Source organism: Ochlerotatus camptorhynchus, unplaced genomic scaffold (genome assembly GCF_037179485.1).
Source record: "Ochlerotatus camptorhynchus isolate MF236.1 unplaced genomic scaffold, CSIRO-AGI_Acam_v1.1 ptg000052l, whole genome shotgun sequence".
Classification (NCBI taxonomy): domain Eukaryota; kingdom Metazoa; phylum Arthropoda; class Insecta; order Diptera; family Culicidae; genus Ochlerotatus; species Ochlerotatus camptorhynchus.
This window is the reverse complement of record NW_027040542.1, coordinates 1,638,222-1,656,149: the sequence shown is the minus strand read 5'-3', so window position 1 is coordinate 1,656,149 and position 17,928 is coordinate 1,638,222. Positions and strand designations below refer to the sequence as shown.

Genomic DNA, 17,928 nt, shown 5'->3' with positions numbered 1-17,928 from the left:
ATATCGCAAACACTTGAGCAATGAACTTTTATGAATATCGTTTTTATCAGCGAATAAACTTTTCGACGCCAATGATGACATCAAGAAGCAGGCCATGACCGTGATGACGTTAGTTGGAGTTAGGTAGTTTATTTCGGAAGTAATTTTCCAGAATTAGCAATCGTGGGAAAGAGGAACAACCCATTGGATACGTTTTATTAGCACTGGAATAAATTGTTGGGAAATTTTGCATAAAGAATTCATAATTGACCAATCATATTTCTTCTCAAGATCGCAGAGCAGAGCAACACGGGAGGATAATTACAAAATTGTTCGAAAATTTTACTCCAAAACCAAAACGGTTCGTTCCTGGACCGGATCTCGGGAAGTAGTCGACCGTTTTATGAATGAAAACTCTTTTCCAACTGTGTTGGTTCGCTGTCGGTCTTTATCTTTTGACTTTTCTCGTTTATTTTGCTCCCCAAATCCTGCTAATCGCGCGTCGCAAATTCGATTAGTGCTGCACATGTTTGCTCGGATATGAGCAAACGAACCGATGAGTGGTGCCTGCTCGTGTGAGCACCAGCCTGCAGTGTGTGAGTGTGACAGAGAGAAACGAACGAAACTGATTTGCTGTTTGGATCCGGTACGGGAGCTTTTAGCAATCGAACAACACCGCCTACTATGCTGGTTGTTTGGCTTATAGGTATGTACCTTCGACTGATTGATGATTTGTGCCGAAGAGAAATGACGCAAAGAAGACATAAGTGAATGTTGCAAATTTGTAGCATCCACGGTTGAAAACTGTGGATTCTGTGAGTTCGTAGCGAGACTATTAGAATGAAGTACATACTTAATACTGCAGAATTTTCGAAACTGTTAAATTGCTTTTACACAAGCTATGATTTCTCGTGAATCAAATCCATGAGGCTATGCGCCACCAAGCCAAATTTCCGGTCAAGTTTAAGAAGAAATTTGATTACGCATTATTATACAGCGCTGCCGGAGTAGACGAGAATATCAAATCAACAGCAAGTTTTACTATTAAAATTGAGGAACAGAACATGAAAATATCAAAAATAATTTCATTAAATCCATGTGACCATAAGTGAGCAATAGCAATGCCAGTTTATGCCATATCTAAAGAATGGGAAAATTCAAAGCAAATTAATATCACATTTTGATATTATATCTAAACAAGCTAATGTTTAAATTAATCAATTTAATGACAAATTAATAGCTTATTCTGCTAACTATCAGATCAAAATAGCCCTTGAATTCATGATACCAACATATCATAACAATAACAAATTATGCTTTGATAGCTGAATAAGCTATTAACTTGTTATAGCACATAACTTACATATAACATAATAAGATATTGAAAGTAACATTTGATATTATTTTGCTATGCTTTTGCTAATCATAACTACCCGGGTAAATAGGCCTAAACTTCCCAAGTAACCAACAAGCCCGCTAATTCGCCTTGAAATCTTACCTCTCCAAAATTACAATGCTAGCTGATAGAGGAAACATTCATCTACCTGCTGGTGTCATTATTTTTCATGAGTGAGCTTTTATTCGCGAGAAATTGTCGGCTAAAGTCATTGTTTACAAAAGCAATTACGCCCCTTTGAAATGTTGGGACTGATTTGTTTCGAGGGTTTGCTTTCAAATGCTCTTTCTTCTACAATAACTTTCCAAATAGCTCCTTATTCTTCCTTTGAATGACAGGTTAATAGTTTGAAAATTTAATATTCCTTGAATCAAAACGGTCTCCTCTTCCATTCCTACACAAAAGGAATAAATTTAAAAATAATATTTGAATTTCTAAATAGGCACACACAAAATCCCAGATGACACCGGGTGAATAAACAATGAAATCTGTCTAGCAACGGTAGTAACAAACTAGAGCTAAATATTTCTTAAGTATTTTTAAGTATTTTCAGGTATCTTAGATATCAGTAAGAACTTTCTGAGTATAATGCGAGAAAAACAAAGTTTAGAGTGGGATGCCCCTAGAGTTGTCTCCTTGGTCTGGTTATGGCCAGATCAGCAACCGATTATAGATAAAAAAAAACTTCATGGATAAAAACAAACGTTAGGTTCGAACACACGCACAGCTCAAATAAAGCTTTTAGAACTACTCAATATACGCAGTATGGCCTATGTAGAACGTTTACATACTGAATAACTGTTAGCGCTGTCACCCGTCGTTCAGGTGTATTGTGCGTGATAGGAATTGAGAATTCGATTCTCGCTCCAGCCGGGGGAACTTTGCTAAATAGGAAATTTCCCTAGTCGTCTACTGGGTGTTGTGTGTTGTCCGTTATCTAGTGTTTAGATTTCAGTCTGTGCGCAACCTCTGGTTGAAGACGGTGTCAATTTTGTTAATGTCAAATACTAAAAGTTTTCAAACATATTTTATGAAAGTACATTGGTAGATTTCGACTTTTTAACCCCCACAGCAAGGGACAAGACAGCTTTTGATCATGTTAAAATCAGAGTTAATTTTGAGTAACTCTGAGTAACTGTGAGCAACTCTGAGTAACTCGCGTTGATCAACATCCAATATACACAGCAACCCGATTTTTAACTAGAAATATGTCATATTTTAACAGTAATTTCATAAGCAACTGAAAACTGTTCCTTGAGTTCTTCTGGATGTGATACTTGTGGTGCTGCTAAGGAATTTGCCGGATTATTTAATTCTGTTCAGGACATCGGTGTTACAGAATGTATGGATGGTTACGATGATTCAAGACGACCAACGGATACCGTCACTGAGCTGTACTGTTGTAATATTGTGGTTTGTGGCACCGTTTGTTTCTGATTCTCTGAGCATTTAGCAGTGTTGGGAGGAACACTTTGCTCAATTCTTATGAGTAGCATGCGGAATTGAGTCCACCAAGAATCTGACAAGAAAAGTTTGTCACTTAGTTGTTCTGGTATTCTCCGATATTCCTATTGGTATACACTGAGTTTTAGTTCAAGAGCGGATAGTGTCCATACGCAAACATCAATGGCTCATAAACTGCAATTCATCGCAACAATTGGAATTTGACTTCCTTCTAATTCTTCACAATTTATGTGAAAGAAATGGGGGTTTGATATCAGAAGCAGTATTATTATTATTTAGCTTTATTTAGGAGGCTTTCAGCCTTAGGCTGGTTCGCCTCCGACTACTCAGAAGCAGTATCCAAAAGCACAAGGAACGTCGCCACGAAGCTCATATCCCAGGAGCAACAGAAACGTCATGATGTCAATTTGAAGGGCTACGATTGTCCCTACCGGCCAGCAAATGAATATCTTCGGGTACAAGCTGAGCATGTCCTCGGTGCAATAAATCTATATCGTCAATCGTAAACAATGTATTATTTCAAATAAAATGACGTCTGTTTCGATTTTTCATTAAAGGTTTGTATTTGTTACAAAAAAAGCGAGACTACTTTGATCAGTTTTAAGTAATTACGCGTTGCTCAAATTCTTTCGCAGCGAAACTATTTGCTGTGAGTACGGCTTGCCCCACAGAAACAATCAAATTAAGTTTAAGTACATATTTCAATATATATAAGCGTCTTACAACTTCTTTCCCATACGTTTCAGTTCAAAATTATTAAATGTACATAATCAAGACGTGTTTCAAGATGGCCGTGAGCGTTCAAGGTTTATAGGATTATTGAATCTTGTAAATTCAGATTTGTTTGAAGCATATAAGCATCGAGCAACGCAAAATATATAAGAAACTGTAAAGAGTAACTTAGTTGTCAGTCTTACTTAATTCTGATATATATATTGCATTTTAGCAACAATTCAATATTTAATTAAGGAGCAGTGATCAGAATTTAGATTGGGTTTAAGTTAAGAATTTATAAGCATTTGTCACGAAAATTGAGGTTTTTGTTTTAAGTTTAACAGATGATGCTTGAGATTCTCTTAGTGCATCGTATAATGTTTTAGCCAGGATGCGGTTCTACGTTGTGTTGTTTAGTTGACGAACGATGGAAATCGGCAAAGCCGAACATCAGTTTACGGGTCACGCGCAAAACCAACAACAACTCCAATTATAACAATTTATTGGCTCCGAGAGGCATGCTCCCGAGGATGAAAGTTTTACTCTTTTTTTTCAATAGTTAGGATCATCAAATCTAAAATTTTAGTTCAGATCGGTCCACAAATAGCAAAGTTAAAACTATTTATAAATGCGGTTTCACGTCATGGCCACTGCACATACATTAATTTCATCTCATAAAAGGATGCTTGTTAACTGAAAAACAACTTCTCTTCCAAGTGTCTCAAGTGTTCAGATGATTCTTTTTACCTAATCAGAATTTGCCAGCAATCAAAAAACATCTTGTGACACATCAGATGACATGAGAATTTAATTACAAGGCACACTTGGATACCTTTGGGGAAGAAGCCAGAATCAGAAACAAAAACCACTTTAAATCACATGAATTCGTAGGAACGGTCAGATGAATACATTTAAGTTTTACGTAGATATTATATAGAAAAGATTTGCATCTTTGCCTGAAACCAAGTCAGTGGCAGATGACGCAATTATGCCTGTCTCATGGCGGTCGTATGAAAAATCGGCAGAGATTTCAGTCTTCTTGCTATTTTGAATGAACTTCATAGCCAACAATTTCGTATCAACTAACAGTCGGAAAATCAAGCAAACATAAAATAAATTGACCGATAATAGTGACTAATACATAGTTTTTAACATACTTTTGTGCGGAGTGCGTGGTCACAAAATGATTTATCAAGCTTACGCAAATCTACTGCCTTTTACATACCTCTATGAGCCTGAAACTCATTTTAGTCGGTTTCATCAAGTGAGTGCAAAGCTATTAACAAAAGAGCAAACTGTTTGAAAACTTATGCATACTAACCCTGTCACCAAAAATCGAATTAAGTTGTACAAACGTTGTCACGTCACGCTGAAATGGATCTAATTTCAAATACAGTCGTGTTCTCGCAAGCCCACTTTGCCAACTTGTCTCGTCTCATCGCCGCTGCGTAAAGTTCCACAGATTTATGTGTATTATTAAAACTAAATTAAATGGATCCCTTATTTTGACTCTCCCCAATCCTATTGCGCTGCTTGAGCTCAATTTTGAGCATCCATATTCCATCACCGCGGAGCAATCATCTCTCATCGCCACCAGTGCTGCTATGGATGGTCCTACACCGCTGGCACAGATTCTGGAAGTTTGTCCGACTTAAACATCACACCTATATTTTCCTTTACGTTTTACTCACGGGCAGTTCGTTTCCCATCAGAAGAGCAACCAAAACGCGTTCGTTCTTTTGTGCGGTAATTGATGGTAATTTTATAATTTATAACGCTTACACAAAACTGCTGAGTGTATGATAATTCCTTCGTTTCCATGGCTTGCTTTATACCACCAGAAGAGCTTGAAGGTTAGGTTGGCGCGTATGCGCCTACTTTTTTCTCCCACTTCTCGATGTTTAATGAGAAGTATGGTTTACGGCGGGGCGGTCGCATCTCCCGAAAAATGGCTCATTAAAATATGAATTCATTATATTCGGGAAACGGAAAACAATATTCATGAGATTAGCTTATAGTTTAAGCTTGCACTTGAAAGCTTGGCCGGGGCGTTAGTTGCCGAGCCCAGTGGCAGGTGAAGAAAGCCGGCTAAATGTAACCGAAACATAATTTATATGCGTTTATTGCCTATTTATTTATCCTTTTGTTTTTGCTCGCTGCGGCTTTGCCCCGGATGGATGAAGTTTTGGGATGAATTTCGTTGCTTTCTTCCTTCCTTCCGGCCAAGGTGGAAGGGCTCTCGGTGTTAATTGAATTAATTATAGAGACTACGAGTGGCTCCTGGCATGGTAACAGTTTTAGCTATTTAACAGCTTTCCTCCGAGTACTGTTTCTTCTGTTTTTTGTTGTTTATGATGACTACTCATCAAAGCAGGCATCCTATTATAAGGGTATCGATGGTGATAATTGGAGAAATGTATGGAATTTTTTACCGATTTACCGATTATAACGATAGAGGGGAGGGTGTGTAATTATTATGCTGTTCTGGAATAAGATGTAATATGGTTGTGTGATGGTTTATAAAATTATAAGTTGGCTTTTTGAGGGTTTTCTCGTTGCGATGCTTTTGACATTCAATGTTTGATACTTGGAAACATTCTACTGGGCTTCACGTGAAAAATTTAGTATGTCAAATTCAAAACCATTCCAAATGACATTCAGTAGATGCTTTGAGGGCCTCCCTTAGCTCAGTCGGTAAAGGCGCAGCTACAAAGCAAGACCATGCTGAAGGTGGCTGGGTTCGATTCCCGGTCCGATCTAGGAATATTTCGGGTTGGAAAATTTCTCGACTTCCCTGGGCATAGAAGTATGATTGGACTTGCCACACAATTATACCAATGCAAAAATGGTGCAGGCATCGACAGCTCTCAATTAATAACTGTGAAAGTGCATCTAGCACACTAAGTTGAGAGCACGCAATAAGCTTGAAATGCGAAGCAGAAGAAGAAGAAGATGCTTTGAGCTTACATCCAAACCAGCGGATGACGACGGTACCAATCAAGATCATTTGATAATGTTGACTGTTTTCTCCAATGATTTCAGATGAACAGCTGATTCGAAAATTACCCAGTGTGATGGAGAGAGTGGAATGAAATTCTAGAGAAGGGAAGAACAAGTGAAACCGAGACAGCACCGCAGCAACTCAGCTGATTATGCCGCTTTTGGTCGCCCAGCGAAGTGCCGTGCATGGAGTGGCATTAGACCACCAATTCAATCAGTGCTTTTATCAGCAGTATCAACCATTGAAAACGGACATCAAAACGTCGAATCGGGTCCAATTTACCAAAATAGATCAGCCATTGCCGTCATCAACGACTCAGTCGTCGTCGAACGCCGTGGATCGTCATTCTCAGCAGGGGCTGGATTTCACCATGTCCAAATTCAAAGCTAGCTCCCGGCATTCGCTGTATCGGCAATATTATGGCGGTGGAGGACCAGACGAATCGCCGCCCTACGAAAAACAGGAGGAACAAGGTAATTGTCAACAACTTTCGATTTGCCAGGTAGATAAGACAGAGCTGTCAAAACAAGGTATTTTCTCCCCTGTGACGTGACGAGTTAGTGCTGATCGTTATCTTGTAAAATCTCCTAGCGATGGGTAGAAAGCCGCCGTCTTAAGTATTTCTATATTAAGGTACTTCTGTTAAGGTGCCAAAGAACCATAAACTTCTTATAAATCATCATTAAGTCAATCAAATAATCGTTCTAAAATCGTTCCCCTTCAAAGGAGGATGATAAAAGCAGCGGCAAAGATTTGTTTAGCTCAAGGGGTAACCCTTTCAAATGCCATCACTACATCAGATTTCCTTCCCTAAAAAAAATCCGAAAAAGAGAAGATGCCTTTTGTCGCGTGCGGTACGGCGTGTGACATAAAAAAGGAATGAACTACCCCCAAACCCAGGAAGATAAGTGTTTTTACAGGAAGAGTATGTCAAGAAAAAAAAAACTCTTGAAAGGGGTGAAGTCCCATGATTTATTTAGCAAATTCCTTGAACAGAAAGGCGTCTGGTGTTTTCAATCAGCTCACAGCTCAAGTGTGTAGAAAAACGACAAACCTGAGGTGATTTGGCAAGCACGAGCGTCATGTTTTATTGAATTGTATCAGGGTAATAATATTTTTTCCGGTGAAAATGGTTTTGCGTGTAGACAGGAGTGTTGTCGTGGTAGGTTAGCAGGCCGTGATGAGTTGCGTGGGAGAGTGAGAGAAATGGGGATCAGGAATTTTTCCGGCTTGCTACGATGGCGTGATCAGCACATTGGAATTGTGAAGGGGACACTCGATTTTTTTTAACATGGACGGGTTGAGTCGGTACGAGTCTCGCTTGTAGAAGCGTTATTTGATTTGAAGAAAGTCAACCGGAATTGACAATTTGTGGGAAACTAGTGTGACGCAAGAATGGAAACAGGGGGTGCATACATTATGCGGTGATTATTGTTATGTCGATGTGCGGTCTGTTTGCCGGCGGAATGGTTTATGGTGGGAACATTTGGTGTCGGGTGGGATTTTTTTCGAAGTACATATATCGTCAAACGCCGTGATATTTTTTTTCTCCAATGGATGGTATTTTTGGAATCTTGAAGTTGGGACAATAACAACCAGTGTGGAAATGTTGGTTTACATCCTCTTTAACATAGGACCAGATTTGCAATACTAACACAAATATGTGAAAACTTAAGAACAGTAAAGTCCCGAATAACCTTCTCGAATTCAATTGGCATTGCTTCTTCAGTCTCAGTTGTCAAATTTGAAAAATCATCTAGCGAGATTGTCCCGTTATGAATTGCAATTACCATCTGTTCTGTGCCGGGAATATCTTACAACCAGAACTTTTATATCATGTTGTAGGTGTCAGTTGCAATGATTTTTTTTTCTCTAAATTTGCAATCATATTTGATTAGTTTTTATAAATCTGGTTGGATTTCGTTTTTCAATTCTCTTCAAGTTTTTAATAATTCTCTTAAGAATTCACATAAAGTTCTCTCCATAATTCTTCACAAAATTCCTTTTGTGAATTCCTTAGAAGTATACCCTTCCGAATTGACTTAGAATCGACCTACTCAGGAATGTCTATGAATTCTCCTCCAAATTCCTTTGGAATATACTTTGCAGTTCATTCATTTGGAGTATCTTATCTAATCTAATTTAACACTAACACAACCAGTTCCAGTATGGATTCTTCATCATTTTTTTTTTGTCTATTTGATGTATATTTATATATTATATATTATATCAGAGATACGCAACACGTATCAAAACGACCAGGCCAACTGTGTGATATTCAAGAGAAATTTGTAAACAAACACGTTAATCGCTAATTTCTCGCGAATAAAAGGTCAATCTCTAAAACAAATAACACTATCAGGTAGAGGAATGATTCCTCTATCATTTGGTATGGTTTGTTTATGAGCTTAATCTTTTATTTAAGAGAAATCGGCAATTGAAGTGTTTGTTTACAAAAGCAACTACGCCCAAATCTCTAATGACTCCGGACTTAACCTCGATGCTGCAGAATATTTGCTGAAATTCCTTTCTGCATTTCCTTGCGTTTCCTATGAGTTTCATTGGAGCTCTTCTCGGATTTTTTTGAAAACTTACCTTGGAATCGAGCTTAGAACTGTTTTTGAATCCTCCGATTTCAAGGGGTAATCAACTCTGCACATTGTATGAAGAGAGACAGAGAGAGAGAAGGATTAGTAATTTCCATTTAATTCCACTACCTTATCTGGTAACTATTAGTACAAGACACTGAAGAAGTCTGCACATTGCAGACGAAATACGTGTATCTGTCAAGTCAAGGATAAGCAAATAAGGTGGTTTCAATAAAAGGAAATTACTAATCCTTTTCTCTCTCTCTCTCTCTCTCTCTCTCTCTCTCTCTACCTACATACTGGTATTTTACTAAGATGCCCTCATTCATCAGGATTCTGCACATTGTGACGAAACACAACATGCCACACTGTTCGGCACGTTAACGCTCACTTTGTTCATTGCTCGTTGTAATCCTTTGTTTACTTTACTGCTAGTGAGAGAGTTTGTTTCCATACTGGTAAACAACGTTTTAATCAATAATTTGAAAACGACAAACGGCTACCCACTGGTTTTGATGATCGTTCGAAAAATTCTGTAAGTATTTTCTTAATCATGAATCTCTTCAAACCTAGCTAAACTAAGTCTGTCTCTTCTGAAACACAGCAAAAATCGCAGTGGCTCATGTTTTCATCAAAAACAGCTACTATTCGGGGCTCACATCAATCGAGTTCATCCACACCATGACCGGTCGAGAGCGCTATGTCGATACGGTAGTCAAGGCGGCTGGAACGGGTAGCCTCTAGTGATGATTCGTTTTCGATTGAAAAATGCCGACGGTTGCCGTTGATGATAAATTTGGAAGGCCACACAAACAATTTCCTCAATATCAAGCAAATGGATCCAAACTATATGACTGGGATGCGGAACACCTACACTATGCTATTATTCGTACGAAAGAAGAATACCATGCATCGAAGTGAAGATAGGATTTAAATTTGGGACGGTGAGCATCGAGCATCTAAAGCTCGATAAATTCTCAATAGTTCACCAAAACTCACTATTACTCGTGAACTTTTCCAACGCTGCTCACATTCACGCCCGCATGCTTTACCCAAAGGTTCTGGAGTCTTATTCCAGAATACGATTCATATTTTTGAACTTAACATTTTGTGCTGTCGTGGGTATCCAATTTCGAAGCCTACACACTTAGAAATAACTAATTTTAGTAGTTGCGGAATCCGTCTTTGACGTAAAAGATCACTTAATGATCCGAGATGAAAAGTAGGTTTGATTGAGCTATATTTCGCGTCTGTTATGACTCGAATTTATGTCAAAATTGACGTTCGTATATGTAACGCTCAGAGCACATAAATTTACTTGATTTTTTCTAAGTGTGTACAATGAAAAATCAGAGTAGGATCTTTTGTGAAAGTTAGGCTACATTAACAACTGTCGCTTTAATGGCCCTTCGCTCATTTTCAACTTCTATTCAATTTTCATACTGCCGTACTCTAACGGAACTATCCACCTACACTCTTCTAAAGATCATTCTCTAGCTAATAAATCATCACACTAAAGCTTCATGTTAGCATTTCCAACCAACTCTGAAAATCGTTAACTTCGCGTATGAAGTAACATAAAAAACACTTTGAATGTAACAACTCAAGGCGGGAGTAGCCGTCAACAATGCTGATGATGGTACAGCACGCAACAACCACCCTACTGCTTTCTCTCTGAGATGATCACGTTGGTCATGACGAGAGGAGCAACACAATAGTTGGGTAAAGAAGAACTGCATTATAACACACCATCGACTGGAAATGCTCTCGCGACGTGGGGCTTTAGGTAGTGATGAAAACGTCGGTAGAACTATTCCACAGCCGCAGTCAGTTTATGAGCAACAAGAGGGACGCACATTTTTGCCTGTGGACTTGGAGACATACTTCAAGTCCCCGCGTACATCGTACGGGCTAGGCAAAAATGTGCGTCTATCTTGAAAACTGTCGCTTTAATGGCCCTTCGCTCATTTTCAACTTCTATTCAATTTTCATACTGCCGTACTCTAACGGAACTATCCACCTACACTCTTCTAAAGATCATTCTCTAGCTAATAAATCATCACACTAAAGCTTCATGTTAGCATTTCCAACCAACTCTGATTAACAATTGTGTTATGCAGAAAGAAGAACAAAAGCTTCGATTGCTTAGGAACATACTTCTACACTGATGTTATTATTTTGAATTATAAACCTGTTAACTGAACACGTAGGTGTGTATGCAATATGTATTTGCTCAATATGATGCACATAAAAGGAGCGTCACATATCATATAAGTTTACATTATAAACCGTGCACAGTTCTGAGACTATTTGTAAATAACATTGCTTACAAGTTGCTCGTTTGCGTGAAATGAAATACAAGTTTACGTGAATGAATATTTACATCCAAGGGGTAAGTCGCTCAGCACATTGTGCCGAAATTAGTTTCGGCACAGCTTGGCCACATCCATTGGCACACCTTCGGCACCGGTTCCAACTCTTTTCGGTCGCTGATAAACCGTTGCTTTCCACATCACGAAAGGCTAGGTTTCTTATCTGCCTTTAAGGGCATTATAAAACCCTAAAGCATAGGACTTTTATTATCCGATGAACACAAAACATCAAAATTTCACACACCCGCCACTTCCTGCGTTATCCTCAATCCGATTTATCCTTGTGATTTCAAACCAAAATATTCAAGGTGTCAGAAATACCGTGTCGCCGGGATGGGTATTTTACAAAAAATCGCAGCTTGTTCTACGACCGGCACAATCGATACACCTGCGGCACACTATAATATGACCCAAGATTGGTGTGTGGAGTGATCTACCCCTTGATTTACATCACAATTAAAATTCAGAATTTTTTGCTTTAGATGTTGTGTTTCCAAATTGAATATAACATTCTTCTTTTACTCATCCTTTTCATAAAAGCAGCTCATGCAATCTTCTTGGTGTCAAAGGGTAACCTGTAGGGAATTTTATGCACATCTTGGGCATTGCACCGCTATAGATGAAGAATTACGAGATGTTTTTGAAAAGTGCTTATTTTCGAGAAAATAGAAATTTTATATATCTCAAAAACGGATACGTTTAGGATGTTGGTCACCAAGATCATTTTGATTTGTCATTATCTATACCATATTCATTTATTGTAATATTCTTATTCATTCTAATTCATTATTTTAAAAATCAACTCTTTTATTTGAAAATGCTCCATCTTGGATTATTCTTTATAAATTGCATTATGACATAAGGTCATCGTAGAAAAAAAATAAAATAAATCGAACTTGGGAATGAAGAGAAATTCACATTTCATATTTTAATTATTTTTTTCAAAAATTCAACAACTTTTTTTCGGTGGAAAAAAAACTTTGAAGTCCAATCAATTCTCTATAATGTCAGGCACAGTTGTGATAAAATAAACGGTTTTTAAAGTTAGCATTTTTTGAAACATTCAGATATGAAAACACATACACCCTTTTCAAAAATAAGCCTTTAGTCAAAATGTTCTCGAGATCTGTGGAAAAATAATAATCTCACATACTGAAGACATGTCGAAAGTTACATCAAAATCGGAGGGGCTCGTACCAAGTTGTTTGCTCATTTGACAAAGAAATGCTCGGGACATTTAATTTTTTATTGAAACAATTTAAATTTTTCATTTGTTCATTTCATATTTTTTAAGAAACTTTTCATAAAATCGCAGAAGCTTATGGAACATTTCATATTTTTATTGGCACATTTCATATTTTTATGGAACACTAGCTGAGTGTGCCCGGTCTTGCTCGGGATTCAATATTAGCTTGAGTTCATGCGCCGATTTAAAAAAAAAGCATGCTATATTGTACGTAGCCCCCCCCCCCCCCCTATTATCTAAGGGGCAACCCCCTATGATTATCTCATTATACCCCCACACTCGCCCCCACATGCCTAATTTGGTTCCATTTGCTTGATTAGTTCTCGAGTTATGCAGAAATTTCTGTTTCATTTGTATGGGAGCCCCCCCTTACAGAAGGGGGAGGGGTCTCGAACCATCATAAGAACCTTCCACGGCCCCAAAAACCCCTGTATACAAATTTTCACGCCAATCGGTTCAGTATTTTTCGAGTCTATAAGGGTCAGACAGACAGACAGAGAGAAATTCATTTTTATATATATAGATTTTTATAGATTTTAATATAGATTTTAATATTTTTAGGGAACATTTTATCTTTCTTATTTACCATTTCTCTTGTTTAATGGATAATATTTTAAATTTACTGGTTCAATTTTAAATATTTATCGTGCCCATTTTTATACGGTAGTTTTGGAAATTTTACGTAATGGACGTAAGAACATTTTCCCGATTAAATTTTCCTGACTTTCACGTGACCAAATTAATGCATGGTCACATTTGCAGGTCCTTTCTTAGTCTTTAAAAAACGCACCACAGAACTAATAAAATTTCAACATTCCGATTTGGAACTGATTTTTTAATGGCAGATTTTAGGTTTGCTTATATACACTTAGGCAAAAATAATCCGAGATTCGGCAAATTAAATTAAGTGTGTAGGTCTGACAGACCTGACCGCTAGATATCCAATTGACCACAATTATTCAACAATCATGGATCTTTACAATAAACAGGCTTGAAGTGTTTCCTTGTAGAGTCCTTTTTCATATCATGCTTCGCAATTTCAAGAGCACAAATCTCAAGATTTGCTAGGTTTAAAAATCTGTTAATTTCTCCACATCAAACAACAGGTAGTAGTTTCAGTTACGTGCATTTACAAACAATTTAAATATTTTGGCTTGTAAAATTGTGAAGTGTAATGCGAAAAAGGACGCTTTAATAAATCACCATAAAGAGAGCTCCGATAGCCATACAAGATTGCCTAATACCCTGAACAAATGTCACAAGCGAGCTACACAAAGGCTCAATATTTTAGACTGATTCAAAATGTCATGGCCGAGCATTGCAGCAAAATTGAATAATTAATTATAAAGTATACTTCATTATTCTATTTCACGACACGTTGCAAATTAATATCAACGTTGCTTCAAATTGCACTTCTTCTTTTCAACAACAACAAAAAAATACCAAACAATTTCTAATCAAAGCAAGCATGACGAAGCACCTCATCGCAGTGGACCGCGTTGCGTTCTCACGACGACGACGACCACGCTCGGAAGCCGCAACGCAATCTCGATCGGATATAGTCGCACTCGAAACCGAAAGCCGTCTCCGTGGATACCTACCTTCCTGTAGTTTGCCGCATCGTTTCATTTTGCTTCCCCCGCCAGGTTCAATTCACAAACGGCAGCGCCTACTGCACCAGAGTTTTGTGTGACAAATTTTATGTGTTTTTAAAAACGACAATGATAAACGCGCGGGAAGTGAGAAAATAGGAATAAAAATTGTCAAATAGTACAAGCAATTATTTTTTATGTGTCACAGTTGTTTGTCTTGGTGCTTTTTGGTCAGTTTGTAGGATTTCTCGCTTTTTTTTTTCTTGCTGTTAGCTGAAGGTCGGAATTCAATAAAGGGTGTTGTTGACCACGAGAAACTATTTTTTTGTCGACCGGAAGGCGGTAGCTTTTAAAATGAGGAAAAAAATGAATGGCGATAGTGAAATTTGTATGACGAAAGTCGAAGAAGTCTAAGATGCCGTTCCATAAAAAAATAGTGAATGTCTTAAAAACTGTCACCAGTTGATAACAAACTCACCATAATTACATGCTACTTGTCGCAGCTCACAGTAATGATCATGGAGTGTTAATTACATTTCTGTTCCCTTACAGCACGCAGGGCGCCACTGCATTTTGTATTTCTTTTTTTCTCATTTGAATTTTCAAGACACGATCAAAGCACACGATCTGGTGCTATTCGCCTATATTATTTGAACTTGTTTTATTTCTCTACATTCGAAGTAATGCAAACGAGACCCTCGCGCGTCAGCGATCCAGAAGAGCTGTAATTATGCGACATCACGAGATCATTATCAGCGCCCGAATTCAAACTTGACACAGCTCCATTTTTTTTTCGTTTTTAATGTTGGATGATTTCCGAGGGTCGACTCGAGAAGGCACTGTATAATGTATAATTATTATTTTCTCGTCGCCCGGATATCAGCAGGCCACGGTCCGTCTACGTTCGCTTGTTGCCATAACGACATGCAAAGTGACGTGCGTTAATCATCTTTCCCCAACGCATTTTTTGAAATGAACCCATCTAAATCTAAACAAGCAGGCGTTTGAGCATTAATGCTATGCAAATTATAACCCTCCATGGACTCACACATAGCACTGCGCTGCCTTGAAATAAGTGTAGTGGAAGATTTTGCACCTACACTGCCTGGCTGGGCGTAATTGCCGCTTTTGATGAGCAGAGAGATGGATTCGGTTCGATTGGGTTGAAATTCTTACTAATTATTTGTTTACTTACCGACTTGTCGGGCTGCGTGATATGTCCGTGAAGTTGACGATTCATTTCTAGAGCATTGCAACTACCTTAACTGGCTCTCTTTTATTATAATTTTACAACTTTTTATTCACATATATAAATCGTTCCTCTGACACTAAGCCACGAAGCGAGGTATGAATGTTCAACTAGGTAGAAGGAGAATTATACCTTTGGTTTTTGCTGTGGCGAAAATATTTTCAAAATGTAATGAGAGCTAATTAACATGATTTTGCATGACGGTTTTCATGTTTTTCCTCTTGTTTGTTGCACTCGCTGTGGGTTGCAGTTTTACTTTTTTTTTGCTCCCATTGCCTTTCGAGAGATATTGACGAGATAGGCAACTCAGGCAAGTTGTGAGCGGCATAAGAAACGAAAAAATGCAGAATATTTAGGCTTAAGCGTTGAACGTCGTGCTTCGTCGGTACAAATGTATGTACCCTGCGCCTAACGATATTTTAATTACGCCTACTCTTGAGTGGCAAGTGCAGAAGAAACCGACGACGGTCGGTGCAGTAAACGCTGAGCATGCAAATCGAAACGGAATAAGATGCATCGTATCGCATCGCATCGCATCGCGCACAGTAGGCTCTGACTTGGCGGTAGCGATTGCCCTAGGCCACACGCAAGTCTGTCGGTAGCTTGAAGACGATTTTTTTGTTTTGATTTAGCTTTTTATGAGAACGAAGCAAGCGTGTACTAACACCTTTTAATTGCTCCGTTTGAGTGGAGCAGATTGAACCTGTTGTGGGTTAGTTAAAGGAACCCGTGACAATAAAATGACTAGCGCCAAGTTGAATAGATTTCTTGCTTTTGGACTTTATGAGATTCAGAAAATATGGGGATCGCCCCTCCTACAAACATGAAACTAAAAATATTAAGGGTTCTGGGTAGAGTTAAATTTTCAAGATCTCGAACGTACACCACCGAACCGAGAAATGTAAGATTCTATTGACACATTCTACGTGACGTAACAATGGGTTTGACCAAATTATTGTCCGTTTTTGCAAAGTGCGAAAGTGCGTTGAATCTTTTTGAATTACTCAAATAAGAGACTATTGATAAATTCTAAAAGGAAATTTATCGCACTTTCCAAATCTGCAATAATAATTTGTGGTATTACAAGAAACAAGGAAAAATTGTGGATTCTGGTAGAATGAACAATAACACGCATGGCTTCTAGAGCAAGTTAAACAAATTCCATAAAAAAATAAGAGAGAGCTTTTTAATTAAGTAAATAATCCAAAAGCAGAAGAGTAAGTATGGCTTAAGATCTTAACGAGAAATAAAATAATGCAAAACAAAATCAAGGAACCCAAAACTTCACTCGTTCATTCTTGTGTGAGACAACAAAATTACTCAACGTTACTAAACTAAACTGAAAATGATGCTAAAATATTTGATGCATTCAAAAATAGAAAGAAAGTGTATTAAAAAAAAAAAGATAAATCATTTATTATTTGTCACTAATGTTTCAACATATAAAATAAGAAAGAGCTAAAACATGTATTCTGTGGTTTTAATCAGTGCTGCAAAATCTCGACAATAACACGGCGATAATCAAAATTCTGCTTGGGTCACTCATTTGAGCTAACAATCATCGTCAAGGCAAACCTTGTCAATTGTCAGTGACAATGCTGTAAGTGACGAACATGTGCAGATTTTTTATTAGCTAAATTTGACACTGAATTAAATTACCTGAGCAAAAAAATTACATGGAGCTGTTAAAGTGAACAAGCATCTACGTCCTGAATTGCTTGTATAATAATAATGGGACTCAGAATGCACGAAATTAAACTTTTTGTTACCAAGTGAATCTTGGTGACGAAAAATTGAATAAGATTATGACAAAGGTTTTTTTGAGGATCAAGTTTATCAGTGACTATCTGAATAACAATTTGGTCAATATCGCGCGAAAGTCTGTTGATGACAATGACAATCTGTGCCAAAAGCTAGGTCAAGCGTTGTGCCGAAAGTGCCAAAGTGTGGCAATCAAGCTATCAGTCTCAGTAACCCATGAGTTTGGGAACCCTGCACTTATGACTTTTGAGATTGTGAATTCAAGAAAATGGCACTCAAAGATTAGCCCCTTCGCGAGAAGGAAAAGGGTGACTGATGACAGAAGCTGTCCATCCAGGAGAATACAGTTCTCTACCGCGCGTCATTCTGGCAGACGTTTGCCGAAACCAAGTACCCAACAGGCAAGTGGAAGATGAATCTTGTCTGCAATATCATCGTGCTACTCGGACTATGCTACAATCTGAAAAATAGGAAGTATGCGACCTAAAATGTCCACCGGCGATAGTAGTATCAGCAATAGACCTGCAGTAGCTTCCCAGCGTCAGCAGTCGTGGTTAGGTACTAAA

At 38.1% G+C, this 17,928-nt stretch overlaps 1 protein-coding gene across 2 annotated transcripts in view; it reads left to right on the top strand.

The window, feature by feature from the left end:
• Nucleotides 1-17,928, top strand: part of LOC135717215 (alpha-protein kinase 1-like) — a 241,784-nt gene that overhangs the window by 12,707 nt on the left and 211,149 nt on the right. For both annotated transcript variants that reach the window (XM_065239191.1, XM_065239190.1), the window contains exon 2: nucleotides 6,596-7,027. In XM_065239191.1, the coding sequence (XP_065095263.1) occupies nucleotides 6,706-7,027 (322 nt within the window). In that variant the 5' untranslated portion in view covers nucleotides 6,596-6,705. The remainder of the gene's footprint in view (nucleotides 1-6,595; nucleotides 7,028-17,928) is intronic.